Genomic DNA, 14,888 nt, shown 5'->3' on the forward strand with positions numbered 1-14,888 from the left:
ATTATATTAGTATTTATAAATAATTATATTTTAACAAATTTGATGAGTGATACGGCGTTGTATTTAATTAACTTCACGTTAATTAACACTCTAACTCATGTGGAGAAACTTAGCTCCACTCTTCCATCTTGTTTGTAAACGATCAGCTGGCGTTGGGGTCTTAGGCCACGTGTCTTCGTATCAGTGATCTCCTTCTTCTCGAGTTGTACTCGATCAATCAGGGATGCCAAGTGCACCATTTTCGGCTAAATAATTTATGAAGTGATTGAGATTTTAAAGATTGCAAAATTTAATCTGCATCACAATAATTATATTAAATAGTAATTTATTCTCTCTATTGATAAATATTGGATTAATAGTAATTATTTCTCTATCGATATAATTTTAGGTCTACCGAAAAATTCTGTCCTCGAAAGAACACACCCCATTACACAAGGATAGAAAAGAGGCCTCCCTCCATAAGAAAGTGGTGTTGTATTTACTACTTAGTTCTGGCGAATGCTTTTATTACAAGGCGTGTACTCCTACGGACAGAACTTTTCGACAAATAAATACTTTACAGAGAAATATTTTCTTATATCAATAAAGTTTCAAAAAGTTTAGTGGTAAATAAATTTTTCTTTTTTTAAAAAAAATGGAAACCTAATATGTTTTCGTTCTTGGATAAGTAAAATCTCATAAAATTTCTTTCTATTAAGTAAAGATTTATTTTAAGAACTCAGCGAATAATGCAGAATATATTTTTGATTTTTTTTGCACGTAGTAGCTCAAATAATTTTAAAACAAAAGATTTACTTCCACTTTTTTATATATGAACCAATTTACTTCCACTTTTTTATATATGAATCATTCCACTTTATATATGAACTACTTAGATATGAAACTGGGAAAAGTTGACTTCTTCCGAGAGCTCAAAAATACTGAGAATGGGGGCCGGAGCATGGAGCTAGTTTAAAGCTCCTATTATGTTAAATTTTATAATAATTTTGAGATAAGTGCAAGGTCTATACACAAACAAAAAGTATTAGCTCAGGGCCGCCCCGAAAGAAGGAAAGAACTTTCGAGGTGGCCCTGATTAGCATCCACCATGTTATTTTTTTCTTGAACTACGGAGCAAAATTAGATAAATTGAAGCATCTAACTTCATTAAATTCAAATTTTTTTTTTGAATGCACCATTAGTACTATACTCAAAAAGTTTTATCAGATCATTAGATAATTACTTTTTTTATTCTTGAATTATGAAGCAAAATTACGGAAATTGAAGCTCCTTGAGTTTGGTCCATGTAATACCATAAAGAGAGTCTACAGTTAGATCCAGAGGCAACATATCTTTGTGTGAGGATTTGAGCTATGTCTCCTCGTTGGTACATTAGCAATGGAGTCAGATAATGACCTAAAGATGTCGAAAAAAATTAGAATAAAAATTTAAAATAATAATTACCAAGATAAAACCAACAACAACAAAATATGTAAAGGTTGTACAAAAATAATAAGTTGACAGGGCCTCCCTGACCGACCGGTATCGCCTTCCCGCCAAGCGCTGTGCAAAGCGTGGGTCGAATCCCGCGGTTACCCTGTATTTATCTTTTTACTGTCTTTCTCTGTATTGTGCTATCTGTCCTTCTATTTGACAAAGGGTTATAAGCCAAAATTAAGCAGACAAGCCTGCAAATGTATGTAAATCCATCATCATCATCATAGTTGGCCAGGCAGCCCAATGTGAGCTAATGTCTTCCTCTGAAGATTTCTCCATGATGACTTCCGATTTATTTTTGATCTCCAATTCTTTTAATTAATTGCGAGAAAATCAGACCCCACTGAAAACAGTGGTGAACTGTTTCTTCTAAAAATTTTACTTCTCGGTGTTTTCCCGTTTTGGGCGCATTCCTCTTTAGTCGGACTCTACACGCACTTTAAATGCTCCGATGCGCACTGGTTCATCAGTTACACAATCTTCAGTGCATTTCATCTTCTTTTATAAGCATGAATGAGAGCGTTGCTATTGCTACAGTATTTCTTAAGTTTTCTCACGTGACTAAAATTTCATTTGATAACTCTTATACTTAACAAAACAAAAATAGCTTTTCAAAGGATATGGCAATTTTTTATTGGACGTGTAAAATGCTCTGTTTCTTACCTTTACTGGTACCAGTCGTGTGATCGTTTTCTAAACTTCTTAAAGGGTTAATTTTTCCAGATTTTACAACCCACTTAGATCTATAGCCGTATGGATTGTACCATCCACATGTTCCATTTTCAAAATCACAAGAATTTCCTGCGAGAGTAAAATAAAATAGAAGTAAACTATAACATAATTAACAGTTGAGCGATGAAAAAAGGAAAACATGATTAAAGTGATATTTTTTCATCCATTGAATTAATAATAAAACTAATACCACTGCACTACTATTTTTTAATATACTTGACTTAATACTGTTTATACTAGTCATTTAGTAAAGACAAACGTTTTCTTATCATACCTCTGGGAGTACTGAATTAGAGATTGATCATTCTCTGGTTCAGGTCAAAATTGAAAACTGTGGATGTATGAGCGGGGACGCCCTAAAAACGTTGAATTGAGATGTATTCGTGGGGTAGAAGTCAAATTCTTAGCCATTGATAGCACCACGAGAAAACAAGAAAAAGCGTACCCCCTTTGCCTTAATGGCATACGACAACAATATACTAATTTTACAGGTTGCATATCCTACATGTGCTATAAAATTGCAATTGCAACTATCACTCTTATTACAAAACAAACCACAATTAACAGTGGCTGGCAGTTAAAACAAATTGAAGTTTTCGCAAAACGTTGAATACTTAACTAAATAAATAAATAAATAAAATCAATGATGTGAAAAGTGACTTTGGAAAAAGAAACTGCTGCAAAGCAATTTTTCTCTACAGGAAGCAAAATTTTTTAAGGTAGCTTTTCGGTTAATAAAATTGATTGAAAATAATTTTGATAACCACGGTGTTTTAATAATTTAAGCATTTACTATGCTCAGGGCTATTTAATGTCACTAGTTCCTTTTTTCTCAGCATGAGACTCTTAACACCTTCAGGACAATGAAATTATATGTAATCATATATGAACCGATCTTTTCTGACTTTAGCTGCCTCATATCACACGGACGTGACTTCAATTCGGTATTCTTGCATAAACTCAGAGCGAGTGGTCCAGGAGAAGCGTTTTTTATTCTCCTCCCGTTGTCCTGAAGTTATTTTGCTGTACTCAGAGCGAGTAGTCCAGGAGAAGCGTTTTTAATTCTCCTCCCGTTGTCCTGAAGCTATTTTGCTGTACTCAGAGCGAGAGGTCCAGGAGAAGCGTTTTTTATTCTCCTCCCGTTGTCCTGAAGTTATTTTGCTGTACTCAGAGCGAGTGGTCCAGGAGAAGCGTTTTTTATTCTCCTCCCGTTGTCCTGAAGCTATTTTGCTGTACTCAGAGCGAGTGGTCCAGGAGAAGCGTTTTTTATTCTCCTCCCGTTGATTTGAAGTTATTTTCTGTCTTTTTAAGCTATATATAGCTAAGGTGTCTACGATAAGAATTTTGTTTTTAATTGGTATTAAAATGAGGAAAAATGTAATGTTTTAAGTTATTCGCATATCGGCAGTTCATTTTTAATTTAAAGGAAATACATATGGGCCTTAAAAACTTAGGATGCGTTTTTGTAATGCTGAAGTGGAATCTAAATTCAAAATTGTTTAGTAGCCTAGAGAAACCTTTGCTACAATTCAGTTTCAAATCGTAGCAATCCTCACAGTTGCCAAACATGTCATATCGAAGAATTCTCTCAGTAGTAAAACCATCCTTCAAATCACGTAAAAGTTGGTAGCAATGTGCATGATACTGAAAATTTCTTAAAAAAAACTGAATTATGTTAAACTACATATTCCAAATGAATCTACCACAGTTGTCTTCATCTGTTCCATCGTCACAGTCTAAAATGAAATTGCAACGCTGCAAATACGAATAGCATTGTCCATTTCGACAAGGAAGTTTTTCAGGAGTGCAATCATCAGTTGGTGGTGGCTCAGTTGGTTTCCCAGGAATATTTTCATCTAGGAAAAATTAGAAATGATTTTTTGGACAAAAAAAATTTAATTTAATAAATAATTGTTAATATAATGTAATTACTTTCCATTTTAATGATGGGTATTTTTAAGAAATAAAACAGTTGTGCGAATTCAGATAATGAAAAATGTATAGTGTCTTTTTTAAACACAGATATTCTACCCTGAAGTCCACAAGCTATCTTTCGATTACAAAATTCTATCTGACAACTGATATTCACATAAGTCTTTGTAACAAAAACTAGTTAGATCATAAGTTCTTAAACTGTGACGTTAAGGAAGTGGTCACAGTGCCGAATACAATTTAAATAAGAATAGTAAAAACAAATAAATTTATGGGTTGCCCGGTTGAAAAGCGCACAGTTGGGATGGTGTCAGAGATACGAAACAATAGCTATGCTAAGGAGCACGAATTTTAGTGACAGAGGGAAGTACAAAGTTTATGATTCGTGACATATGTGCTATAGACAAAGTACTGCATAGATGTCACGAATCATTAACTTGATTACCTCTTATAATCAATCACAGAAAAACATTGATGGAGATTATGATGTTTCCTTTCTCGGAGCTTTGACGTATCGACATTGGTGCACGTACATCGTTAATGAAAATTTTTATACCACTTTCCCATAGTCATTTGCCCTAGAGGGCGTTTGCCATATGCAGCAAGCATTCAAAGATAAATATTCACTTTAAGCACACCTTATGCCACTAAAATTCCAACTACTAGGCAGCAATCTGCTGTGAAAGCATCAGTATTAGCACTTTACTGGTACATCCGAAATGGTTAATCAGGCAAACGTAATCAGTGGGAGAATCTTGTGTTTAATTTACAACCTTGTAACAACCTCTGCGAATCGAAAAAAAAATCGAATTTTTAATATACATTTTAAAATTCGATTTCTCTGGAACTATTCCATCTATATCACTTAAATTTTGTACTTTGCCATGTAAAATTATATATTTTAAACGGACGAAAAAAATGCACACCTTACAATTCAAATTTTTTCGACCATTTTTAAATAAAATAATGAAGAAATAATTATTTACTGAAAGTTCATTTTTGTATGAAATTATATTTGGATAAACAAATTTTACAACTGTGTGTAAAGAAATCATCAGTTGACTTAAAGAGTTCTCAAATAGGGTAGAATACGCAAAAAGTAACATTAAGGGGTCCAAACTTTGTATCGCTCTCCTGACCAAACAATGGGACCCATATTTCCCTGACTGAGGCTAACCTCTACATTTTGGGGTTCAGAAATATGAATTCGTCCAAAATGGGATGTTTATTCAGAGAAAATTGGTTTTTTCGTCTGATTATGTATTTTTAAAAATCGTCTGCCTATATATTATCATAGTTGAGGTCACCCCCTTGAACCATTAGGACTGAGTTTTAGAACGCGATCGAAAGTTATTAGGAGTGGTCCGTTTTGCTTTTGCGCTCTGTACATTGGTGATTACCCCAAAGCCAGCAGTCACCTCCAGAGAACACTTATGATTTTGTTAAATCTTGCCTGTAATGAATTAATAATTTTAAGACTATGTCTAGCAACGTATTTTTTTTCAGTGTATTTGCGAACTTTTGCATCGATAACAGTAATTCAAAATAAATATAGCGATTACAAACTGCTATAACGATTTAATGAAAAATAATTTATTGATGAAATTCAAACAAAATGTAGAAGGAACTTCAAAAATTTGTATGCCTGCGTCACAGATATTCTATGTGATTTCCTTTGGTCACACGGACGACATCTAGGTGGTAGTCTATTTCACGCCATACATTCTGAAGCATTTGTGCAGTCTCCGACGCAAACGCATTACAAATGCGTTCTTTCAGTTCTTCAAATGTTTGAGTTCTTCATATATTCTTTCCCATAACCCTATAGATAGAACAGGTGTAAAGACCGGAGATCTCGGTGACCAAAAGCAGAAGTCATAGTCGGCATCCCACTTCGACCAATCCAACGGATTCGAAGATGTTTATTTAAAAATGGGCAAACCATCGTACCCCAGTGTGAGGGTGCTCAATTTTGTTGCAAGGTGTAGTTCGTAGAATCAGTATCTAGCTGTGGCATTAATCATACCTCAATCATGTCAAGATAAACCTTTGACGTAACACTTCGCTCACAAATCAAAAGGAACCGTACAATTTACGCGATGAGATAGTGCAGAACACATTAACTTTCGCTGAGTCACGCTCATGTTCAATTACAGAGGAAGGCTTCGCCGTAACCAATATTCGACTGCTGTAACGGTTAACCGCCCCTCTTATGTTGAAGGTTGCTTCATCGCTAAAAATGACACGATCAGCCATTGTTTCATCCTCCATGCATTCCAACATGAACGTAGCGGTATTCATACGTTTGCCGTAGTCTTCCTGTCTCAATTGTTTCACAAGTTGAATTCTGTATGGTTTCAATTGCAGCTTCTGACTGAGAACACGCCATACCGTTGTTTGTGGCATTTGTAACTCCCTACCGCTTGTACGTCGATTTTCGTGGGCTTTGCTTATGCGTGTGGCGAATTCTTTCAATGTTTTCCGCTGAAACAAGTGGCCTTCCATCCCGTTTCTTCAAACACCATATGCCATCTGCATATGTTGTTCCCATATGGAGGTTCTTGATAATGACGCTGACGAAATCTTATGTACACTGTGATAACAGAATGATAACTGTTAAGTTCTAACACGCAGAATGATTTCGGCACGGGACTCGCCATTTTCACTTATGAACTTGCGCATGGGCAGGATACCGCTTCACTGCGCCTGCGCCTTACGTAAGGAAATTTTGGGGTCCCATCTAAATTCTATGTTAATCTTATCAATAATTATTTTACATTAAATAGTTATAGCTGTTTGTAATCGCTATATTCATTTCGAATTACCATGTCTTATACAGGACTAACGAATAAAGAAATAAAATTCAAGTAAGAAAAAAGAGAATATACTTGAAAGATGACATCCTGGAGTTAATGAAATATCATCGACATTTACGCTACCACTTTCACCATGCAAATCAGCCTCTAGTACAATCTATAAATACAACACACCGATTCACTAAGAATAATATGAAGTCCAATACAAATTCGAAACAATATTCATGCGTTTGATATATGCTTATAACTGAATTACAACTGCCAACTTTCTAGATTAAGAGGGAGAATGCTTTTTTTTAATATTTTAACTGGTGGAATTTATGATTTCATATTTAATTAAATAAACTCGTTTTTTTACCGATATAATTCAAAAACACATTTGCTCACAATTATCAACGTAATTACAATTACCAATGTAATTACAATTTAACTGGAAAAATTCATCAAAAATTGCAAATGACAGCTATGTTATCTTATGATGCATGTATCAATGCATTTGCATACATTCAAATTACTACGGAATTTCCGTAGTTACAGAAAATATTTTTCTAAGTGATAGCAAATATTAATATTTTTATGAATAAAAATTAATATTTTCATAAATAAATATTAAAAGAATTTTTCACTATTACATATAAATAATAATAAGAGATAAATCAAATGCCAGATAAGCATATAATTGTGTTCGTAAGTTCTCTCTAATGCAAAAACCCAATTTTTTTAAAAAAAATTCTGCCTCATTTTAATATCACTGAAAAAAAATATTTAAATTAGCCTCAAATGTTGTGGGGTATGGGTTTGTTAGATTCTTTAAAATGTTATTTAAAATATCGGAATAATTATTTTTCACAATGCAAAAATTTGTAGATTTGATACAAGTTGAAAACTATTAAAAATTACATATACCCCTATTTATAAGATGAATATGTACCTATAATAAATTTCTTTAAAGTATTAAACTATGTCGTGTAGAAATCTCAGATTAAACAAATTGGCTCTGTTTTTAAATGAATTGAACTATACAGGATACCTTCAACCAGTATTTTCTCTTTTCCCGTACCAGTATTTTCACTTTTACCGGCGTGAACGTGTTAAGGGAAAAGTGATCTATCGTGCCACTTTGGCACTAAAATATTTGCCCGCACTTAGTTCGTAACGTTTCTAATTTACTTTACAGTCAAAAAGAGATCTTTGGACGAGGAGCTTTTGCACTAGATTATGTGACCGGCTATACCAACGCCTCCTATAGCTGAAAGTCTCCACACGGTTTTTTGTAGGTAGTCCGATCAGACCACTGTGAAGGATATCCACTTTCCGAACGAGTCACTTAATACAAAATCTAGTTAAAATAAGAAAGTGGTAGCAAATATGACTAAAAATTTGTTTTATTTATGAATATTATTGGTTTGCCTTATTCACTTGTCAACCACTACAATTCTCAAATATATATGATAAATTTCTCTCCATTACTTTTGTAAAAGGTTTTGGGCTCATGCGCACAACTGGTTCACTTTTTAAATCGTCTGCGCGGACTACTTATAAAAGCCTGTGTGGAGGCTTTTTGATGTAGGAGGTGATGACTATACTCCGTTCGTAAAGTTTTTAGTCTACTTTACTGCCAAAGAGATCTTTATTCGCGCTTTCGAATTAATTTATTTTACCGGTCATACTCCTTTTGTAACGTTTTTGGCCTACTAAAAAGCTAAAAAGATCTTTATTCGTGGCACTTTGTACTAGGTTACGTGACGGAACTTGCTCCGTTTGTAACGTTTTCGGCTTTCTAAAAAACGAAAAAGTTCTTTATTAGCGGCACTTTGCACTAGATTATGTGACTGGACTTATTAATATATATTTATTACTAATATATTTTTTATTATTATTAATATTTATCATTAATATACTAATTAATATATATTTCATTTGACAGAAATTAATGATGCTGAGGATGAGAAAAATTACTAACCTGGTAAACTTTACTGTCACTAGTGACTTCTATTTCCGCTCTATGCCAGTAATTGTGAATATCATCTTCAAAAGTACCAACATGTTGATAACCATCATCGTTGTAACTAGTCCTTATGTATATATGTACTTTGTAATCATCATTAAGAACATTGTACCAGAAACGAAGCTATAAAACAAAAGAGCACAGTTACGGTATCTAATCAAGTTATTATTTAAACGGACCTCAGATCACACCTTGGGAATAATTTATTTTTCGTTTAAAATAAGAGAAATTAGTATATTGAAAACACGAGAGTTGATTACATGATATCAGTAAAGTACAAAGCTACCAGATCCATTAATATTCACATTATTTCATTGTTGGACTTATGATATATATATATATATATATATATATATATATATATATATATATATATATATATATATATATATATATATATATATATATATATATATATATATATATATATATATATATATATATATATATATATATATATATATATATATATATATAATAAGAACACCGTTTCTAAAGACTTAAAGCATGATTTTTCAAATTGTGCATACATTTTTGCCTAATCTTCCAAAACATTTACTTCAAAACGAGAGTTAATATAGAAGTGTTTCCATTATTTTGTCGAACCCCTGTACCTTCTAGCTCTTACGATTTACGAATGATGCCTATTTTAAGTTAAATTAATTTACGCTGTCCACTAAGGACTAAACCGTAACTGTTACTTATATTCATTTATGACGTACCATCTTCAATCCAATAATTTGGAATGCTATTTGTTGATGTGTTGATATTTGTGTATGTGGACCTGTAAAGAATTTGGTTTTCCTTTGACTACGGATTGAAATTTTTGGTTTTATATTAAACTTTTTGCGTTCTCTTGTTATTATTGATAGTGTAGGATGCAGTCAATAGCAACACATCCTACACTTTTGCTGATCGCTACGCTGCTATAATGAAACCCAAAACTTTCGTTATTCAAAATGGGAGAAACTGAGTCTTGAATGGACGGATAGAATATTAACGGTGAATAATTGAGCGTTAATACAGAAATGTGTCAAAAACTGCTTATGGACAGACTTACTTAATAGCAAATTGCTATTGTATGAGGCTTTTTTGCTCACAATTGTGCTTCTGTATCAAGCAAATCCTGAAATTTGAAGGAAGAGGATCAAGATAGTTTGTTAAACTGAAGGAGTTAGGTAAAGATCTATAGGAATTGTCAATGATCATGGAGATTGGAATATTAGAAATTACAGAGAAATTATGTAAGAGTATGGAAATATTGATATTGCCACTGATATAAAGGTATGGAGACTGAAGTGGTCGGGTTAATTTTAGCGAATGAGTGATAATAGAGCTATGAAAAGGCCCTTCGATTCAAAACTTGATGGCTTCAGGCCACGTTTACTCTGTTCAGCAAGAACTGAAAGTGGAGGTAGACACAAAGGCTAGTTGCTTATCGCCAGCACTACGTTTTCCTGCAGAGTTGGCGGTATTTTTTTCTTACTTTCGCTAATTTAGCGCTTCTTGTCATAACATTGGCGTCACCCAGCTTAATATCTTGGAGTGTAAAAGATCAAACAGAAAATGGTTGGAAGCTAGTAAAAAGAGGCTGAAAAAGATAGAAATTTATTAGAGCTGGAAACTTGTAGCCATGAGCGGTGAAGTATGGAGTGTTGAGTAGTAAGTAAGCTAATGAGTTCTTGACATCATGTTACTTTTACTACAGTATTTGCCTTTCTGAAAAAAATGATTCGTAGTTGAGGAATCCAAAGCTCTAGTTGGATAAGTTTAATTTTACAAACTTGATAATAATGATGCATTTAATTAAAAATGATTAGGGCATTTGTGAGACAAAAACATAAAAATGAAAAGGGTCACATCGATTGCGTGTAAAGGAAAATACTTACTTTACAGTTCTTCGAATTACCACTGATTGCATCGGAGTGTATTTTCGGCTTAGAATTTCGATTTGAGTGCTTCGAAGAAACTGTCAGAAATTTTCCTAAAATCAAAATTACCATATGAGTGGTTAGAATGTGAGTGATAGTGATTTAGCAAAATGGCGTCTTAGGGAATTACGACGTTATTCCCCAATCATGATCAGCGTCATGAAATCAAACTCATGAGTCAGTGAATCACGTAATATTTAAAATTCATGCATCACTTATTAGCTTAGTTCAGTCGATCACATATTAGTTCAGTCGATTTTCATAATTTTAATAACCGTTAAAAAGAGAATTTTCTAAAACATCAAAAAAATTTTTTTTTCACCCTCCAACTGGTTTTGTCCATGCACAGTGCGTGCTACCCTAGGTTAGCTTCTACCGATTTACCCAAACGGCTTATTTTGTCACAATTTTGATAAAGAACAATAACCAGTTAAGCGGTTAATACGAAAAACATGTTTCCGTTTTCTGCAATATATGTCTGTCATGCGTGGTAAATAGATGTTAAAATAATGAGGTTACAAACATTTTCTATTATTTTTATTATCTCTATTTTGTGTTTGTAATGACGTTATCTTGCAATCAAAATGTGAACTTTTTTATTGACTAGTTAAAATCCCCAAAATGTAACTGCGTTTCCATGCTCGATGACAATATAAGTTTCAACTAGTTTCTGATAAATGTGAGAAAAAATATTGACATTTTATCCCTAGATCAAATTTATTGTGCACCGAAATTCTGGCCATTTATAGATCAACTAGAGCACTTAAATTCAAATTAAGACTCTCAACTGGACGGCAATACAGGTTCTGACAGCTAGAAATCGAATTAAAGTTGAATCGTTTCCTAAACATAGAAAAGCAGTATTTAATATTTCATTATTGCCAACCAAAATCATGGCTACGTTCCGATTTGCTAAATAGATAAATTTATAACTGCTGCTCTATACAAGACAACAATATAAATTTCTATCATTTCTCAACAGCTTAAAGTAGATATTGTCTTAATCTTATCATTAATAGATATTTTGCTACATTTTGACCTGCTCATGAGATTGAATTTTATCTGCGACTCTGTGTTTTATGAGAATACAAGTTTCAATGCAAGGATGCCAACAGCTCCTCTTTTTTCAAAAGTTTTAAAAAAAGGTTGAAAATGAAACTGTAAAACTTGTAGAATAAGAACATTTACGCCAACTTTTTAAAAGTGTCACCACAAAATACTACAACAAAGTTGGAGTTCAATTGATCATTTGAATTTTTTATATATAGTGGTGGAAAAATGACTTAAAATGAAAAATATTAGCTAAAAATAACTTACTTTTTGTTACCACTAGAAAATATTTCTTTTTACAAAGCGGATCAAGTTTTTATCTATGTCAATGGTTACTTGGTATCGTTATGTTATTTCTAAATAATTAACTGTCAAAGGAAATTCACTTAGACGACACTTATTCCGACTATTTCGTGTTTAATTATAAAAAATTCAAAATAAAAAATAATATTTTTAAAAACCACGTTTTTGTAGTGGAGAATAATAATTAAAAAAAATTAAAAAACGAAAAACGTGGGGCACATGAAATACATAACAGTAATGTTATACTAGTGTGTGTATGTGTGCTCTTGAGAATATGTGTATGTATATTTGTAATTGTATCTGAATGTGGATGTGGAATATGTCTGTGTATATGCATATGTATGTGGATGTATATGTGGCTGTGCATGTGTATGAGTAAGAAAATGTGTATATGTACTTCATATACACATTTTCTAAATGTATTTCATACACACATACATACATTTCATACACTTCATATACACATATACTAAATGTATTTCATACGCCCCACGTTTTTCGTTTTTCAATTTTTTTTAATTATTATTCTCCACTACAAAAACGTTGTTTTTAAAAATATTATTTTTTGTTTTGAATTTTTTTTATTTTGAATTTTTTTTATTTTAAATTATAATTTTTTTAATTTTAAATTTTTATTTTATATTTTTTAAAAATTATTACTTTTCAATTATTATTCTTCACTACAAAAAGCGTGGTTTTTAAAAATATATACTTTTATTTAGATTATTTTTCTTCGTCAAGAGTAGTCAAGACTACTACAAGACCACTACTAAAATAATAGAACTTTCATTATAAATTAAGGATACAAAAATCCTTATAGAAAAACAATACCTTTACGACTTTCATTAGTTTTATGCTGATGATAATCAAAGCAATCTGGAAATGAATGAGAAAAAACTGGATCCTACCACGTGATTTTTCAGCCAATAAAAATACTCCGACAGTAAAAATCTTTTCACCTGACATGTAATACTAATTTGAAATAATGGAATCGACAACAAAAGACAATCTCGAAAATATTTTTTTTTTAAATTTTAATTTTATTTTACTATGTATGTCTTTTTTTTCCTTCATTTTCATGCATTGTCATCCAATTCTGAACTATGTGCCAAATTTGAAGTTTGTAGCTAGTCGGGAAGTTAGTTTAAAATCGATTACAAAATTCCACCCGGACAGACATACACGAAGGCAAGTTTATATAAACGTGGTAAAATGGACCTTATGATAGTTCAAAGGAAAATAATTTACCAAATAGCGAAAGCAAAATGTTTCGACATTTTATCTCCAATAGATATTCTGACGTTTTTTTAGTAAAAAAATTTAAATTGGAACGCACAATTAAAAAGAAGAAAACAAACTAAAATTGAAATTCTAAAATGACTTCAAGTGGACTGAAGTGGAGTAAGAAATGCCGTGGCTCAGTATTTAAAGCACTGAACTATCATTTTGAAGGATTGGGGCTCGATCCCTAGTGACGGTTTGAGGCACAAACAGCTTCGTAACATTTCATACGTAGGTGCATCAAATATAAATGAAACTTTTTTAAAAGCAGCACACGATTTTTATTCTGGTTATCATGGCAACAATAGAACTTAATCTAGCCTTTTAATCATTGTTTGATAGTGTTTAGTTCTTCGTAAGTTCTTTTTTTTTAGTAGATTGAACCATGAGCGAGCCTAATGTTCTTAGTGCAATTGTACAGCGCACAATAATTAAATTTTTAACAAACGAAAATATAAAACCTATTGGAATTTGAGCAGATTAAAGACGCAGTTCGGCAAAGATATCAAGTCAACAGGCCAAGTATGCAAATGATGTACGCAAAGTTGTGCTGAATCTTGGGTGCATACCTACTCCCCAGGAGCTAAGCGTTCCAATATGGAATGGCGTAAGAAAAATAAATCTGCTCAATTCAAAGCAAAATCTCGTTTAACTGCTGGTAAAGCATTCGCAAGTGTTTTTTGGGACTTACGAGAGGTTGTGTAAGTTGATTTTCTTCATTAATTGCAAACAATTAATGTAAATTATTATTGTGAACTTTTAGGGAAAGTCAAAGCAGCCTATCTCTTCAAGACATATGGCATGCACATCCACAAAATTCTCTTTTAACTGGACAAGGTGACACCTTATGAAGCCACATAACAAAAGTTACAGGTATTACACATCCTCTATATATCCCACACTTGGCACCTTTGAACTACTACTTGTTTGCTCTCATTAAAGATGCCTTGTGGGCGAGAGATTTTCATCCACTGAAGAGTTAGAAGATTTTGTGCGCAATTGGTTTACAACACAGCCTACTTCTTTCTATGCCACCAGAATTTTAAAAAAACTTCTAAAACGATGGAAAAATTGCGTCAAAGTTCATGGAAGTTATTTAGAAAATTAACACTTTTGATTTTTTTGTTAGTGATATTTTAATATTTAATTGTTAAAAAGTCTCATTTATATTTCATCCACTCTCGTACCAACTTGTTTTGGGAATTACAGATGGACTACGATCATACCCTCCAACTTATGAAGATTTTGAAAATAATTCTTTCTAGTGGTAGCGAACCAAAGTAGAAATTTTTAAAGCAAATGGATCTCTCATAAAACTTTTATCAGAACTTAAGAATCTAGCCATATGGCTTGCACTTT

General features: G+C 32.5%; 1 protein-coding gene across 1 annotated transcript in view; it reads right to left on the reverse strand.

Annotated features, from left to right (window-relative positions):
- LOC107438594 (MAM and LDL-receptor class A domain-containing protein 1) overlaps positions 1-14,888 on the reverse strand; it is a 166,217-nt gene that overhangs the window by 30,502 nt on the left and 120,827 nt on the right. Inside the window, exons 51-56 of the mRNA XM_087163643.1 lie at positions 10,854-10,948; positions 8,920-9,087; positions 7,029-7,113; positions 3,912-4,064; positions 2,140-2,277; positions 1,223-1,395 (exon numbers count right to left, since the gene is read on the reverse strand). Coding sequence (XP_087019769.1) covers positions 1,223-1,395; positions 2,140-2,277; positions 3,912-4,064; positions 7,029-7,113; positions 8,920-9,087; positions 10,854-10,948 — 812 coding nt within the window. The remainder of the gene's footprint in view (positions 1-1,222; positions 1,396-2,139; positions 2,278-3,911; positions 4,065-7,028; positions 7,114-8,919; positions 9,088-10,853; positions 10,949-14,888) is intronic.

This window comes from Parasteatoda tepidariorum, chromosome 5, assembly GCF_982258835.1.
Source record: "Parasteatoda tepidariorum strain Cologne lab strain chromosome 5, Ptep-v5.0, whole genome shotgun sequence".
NCBI lineage: Eukaryota > Metazoa > Arthropoda > Arachnida > Araneae > Theridiidae > Parasteatoda > Parasteatoda tepidariorum.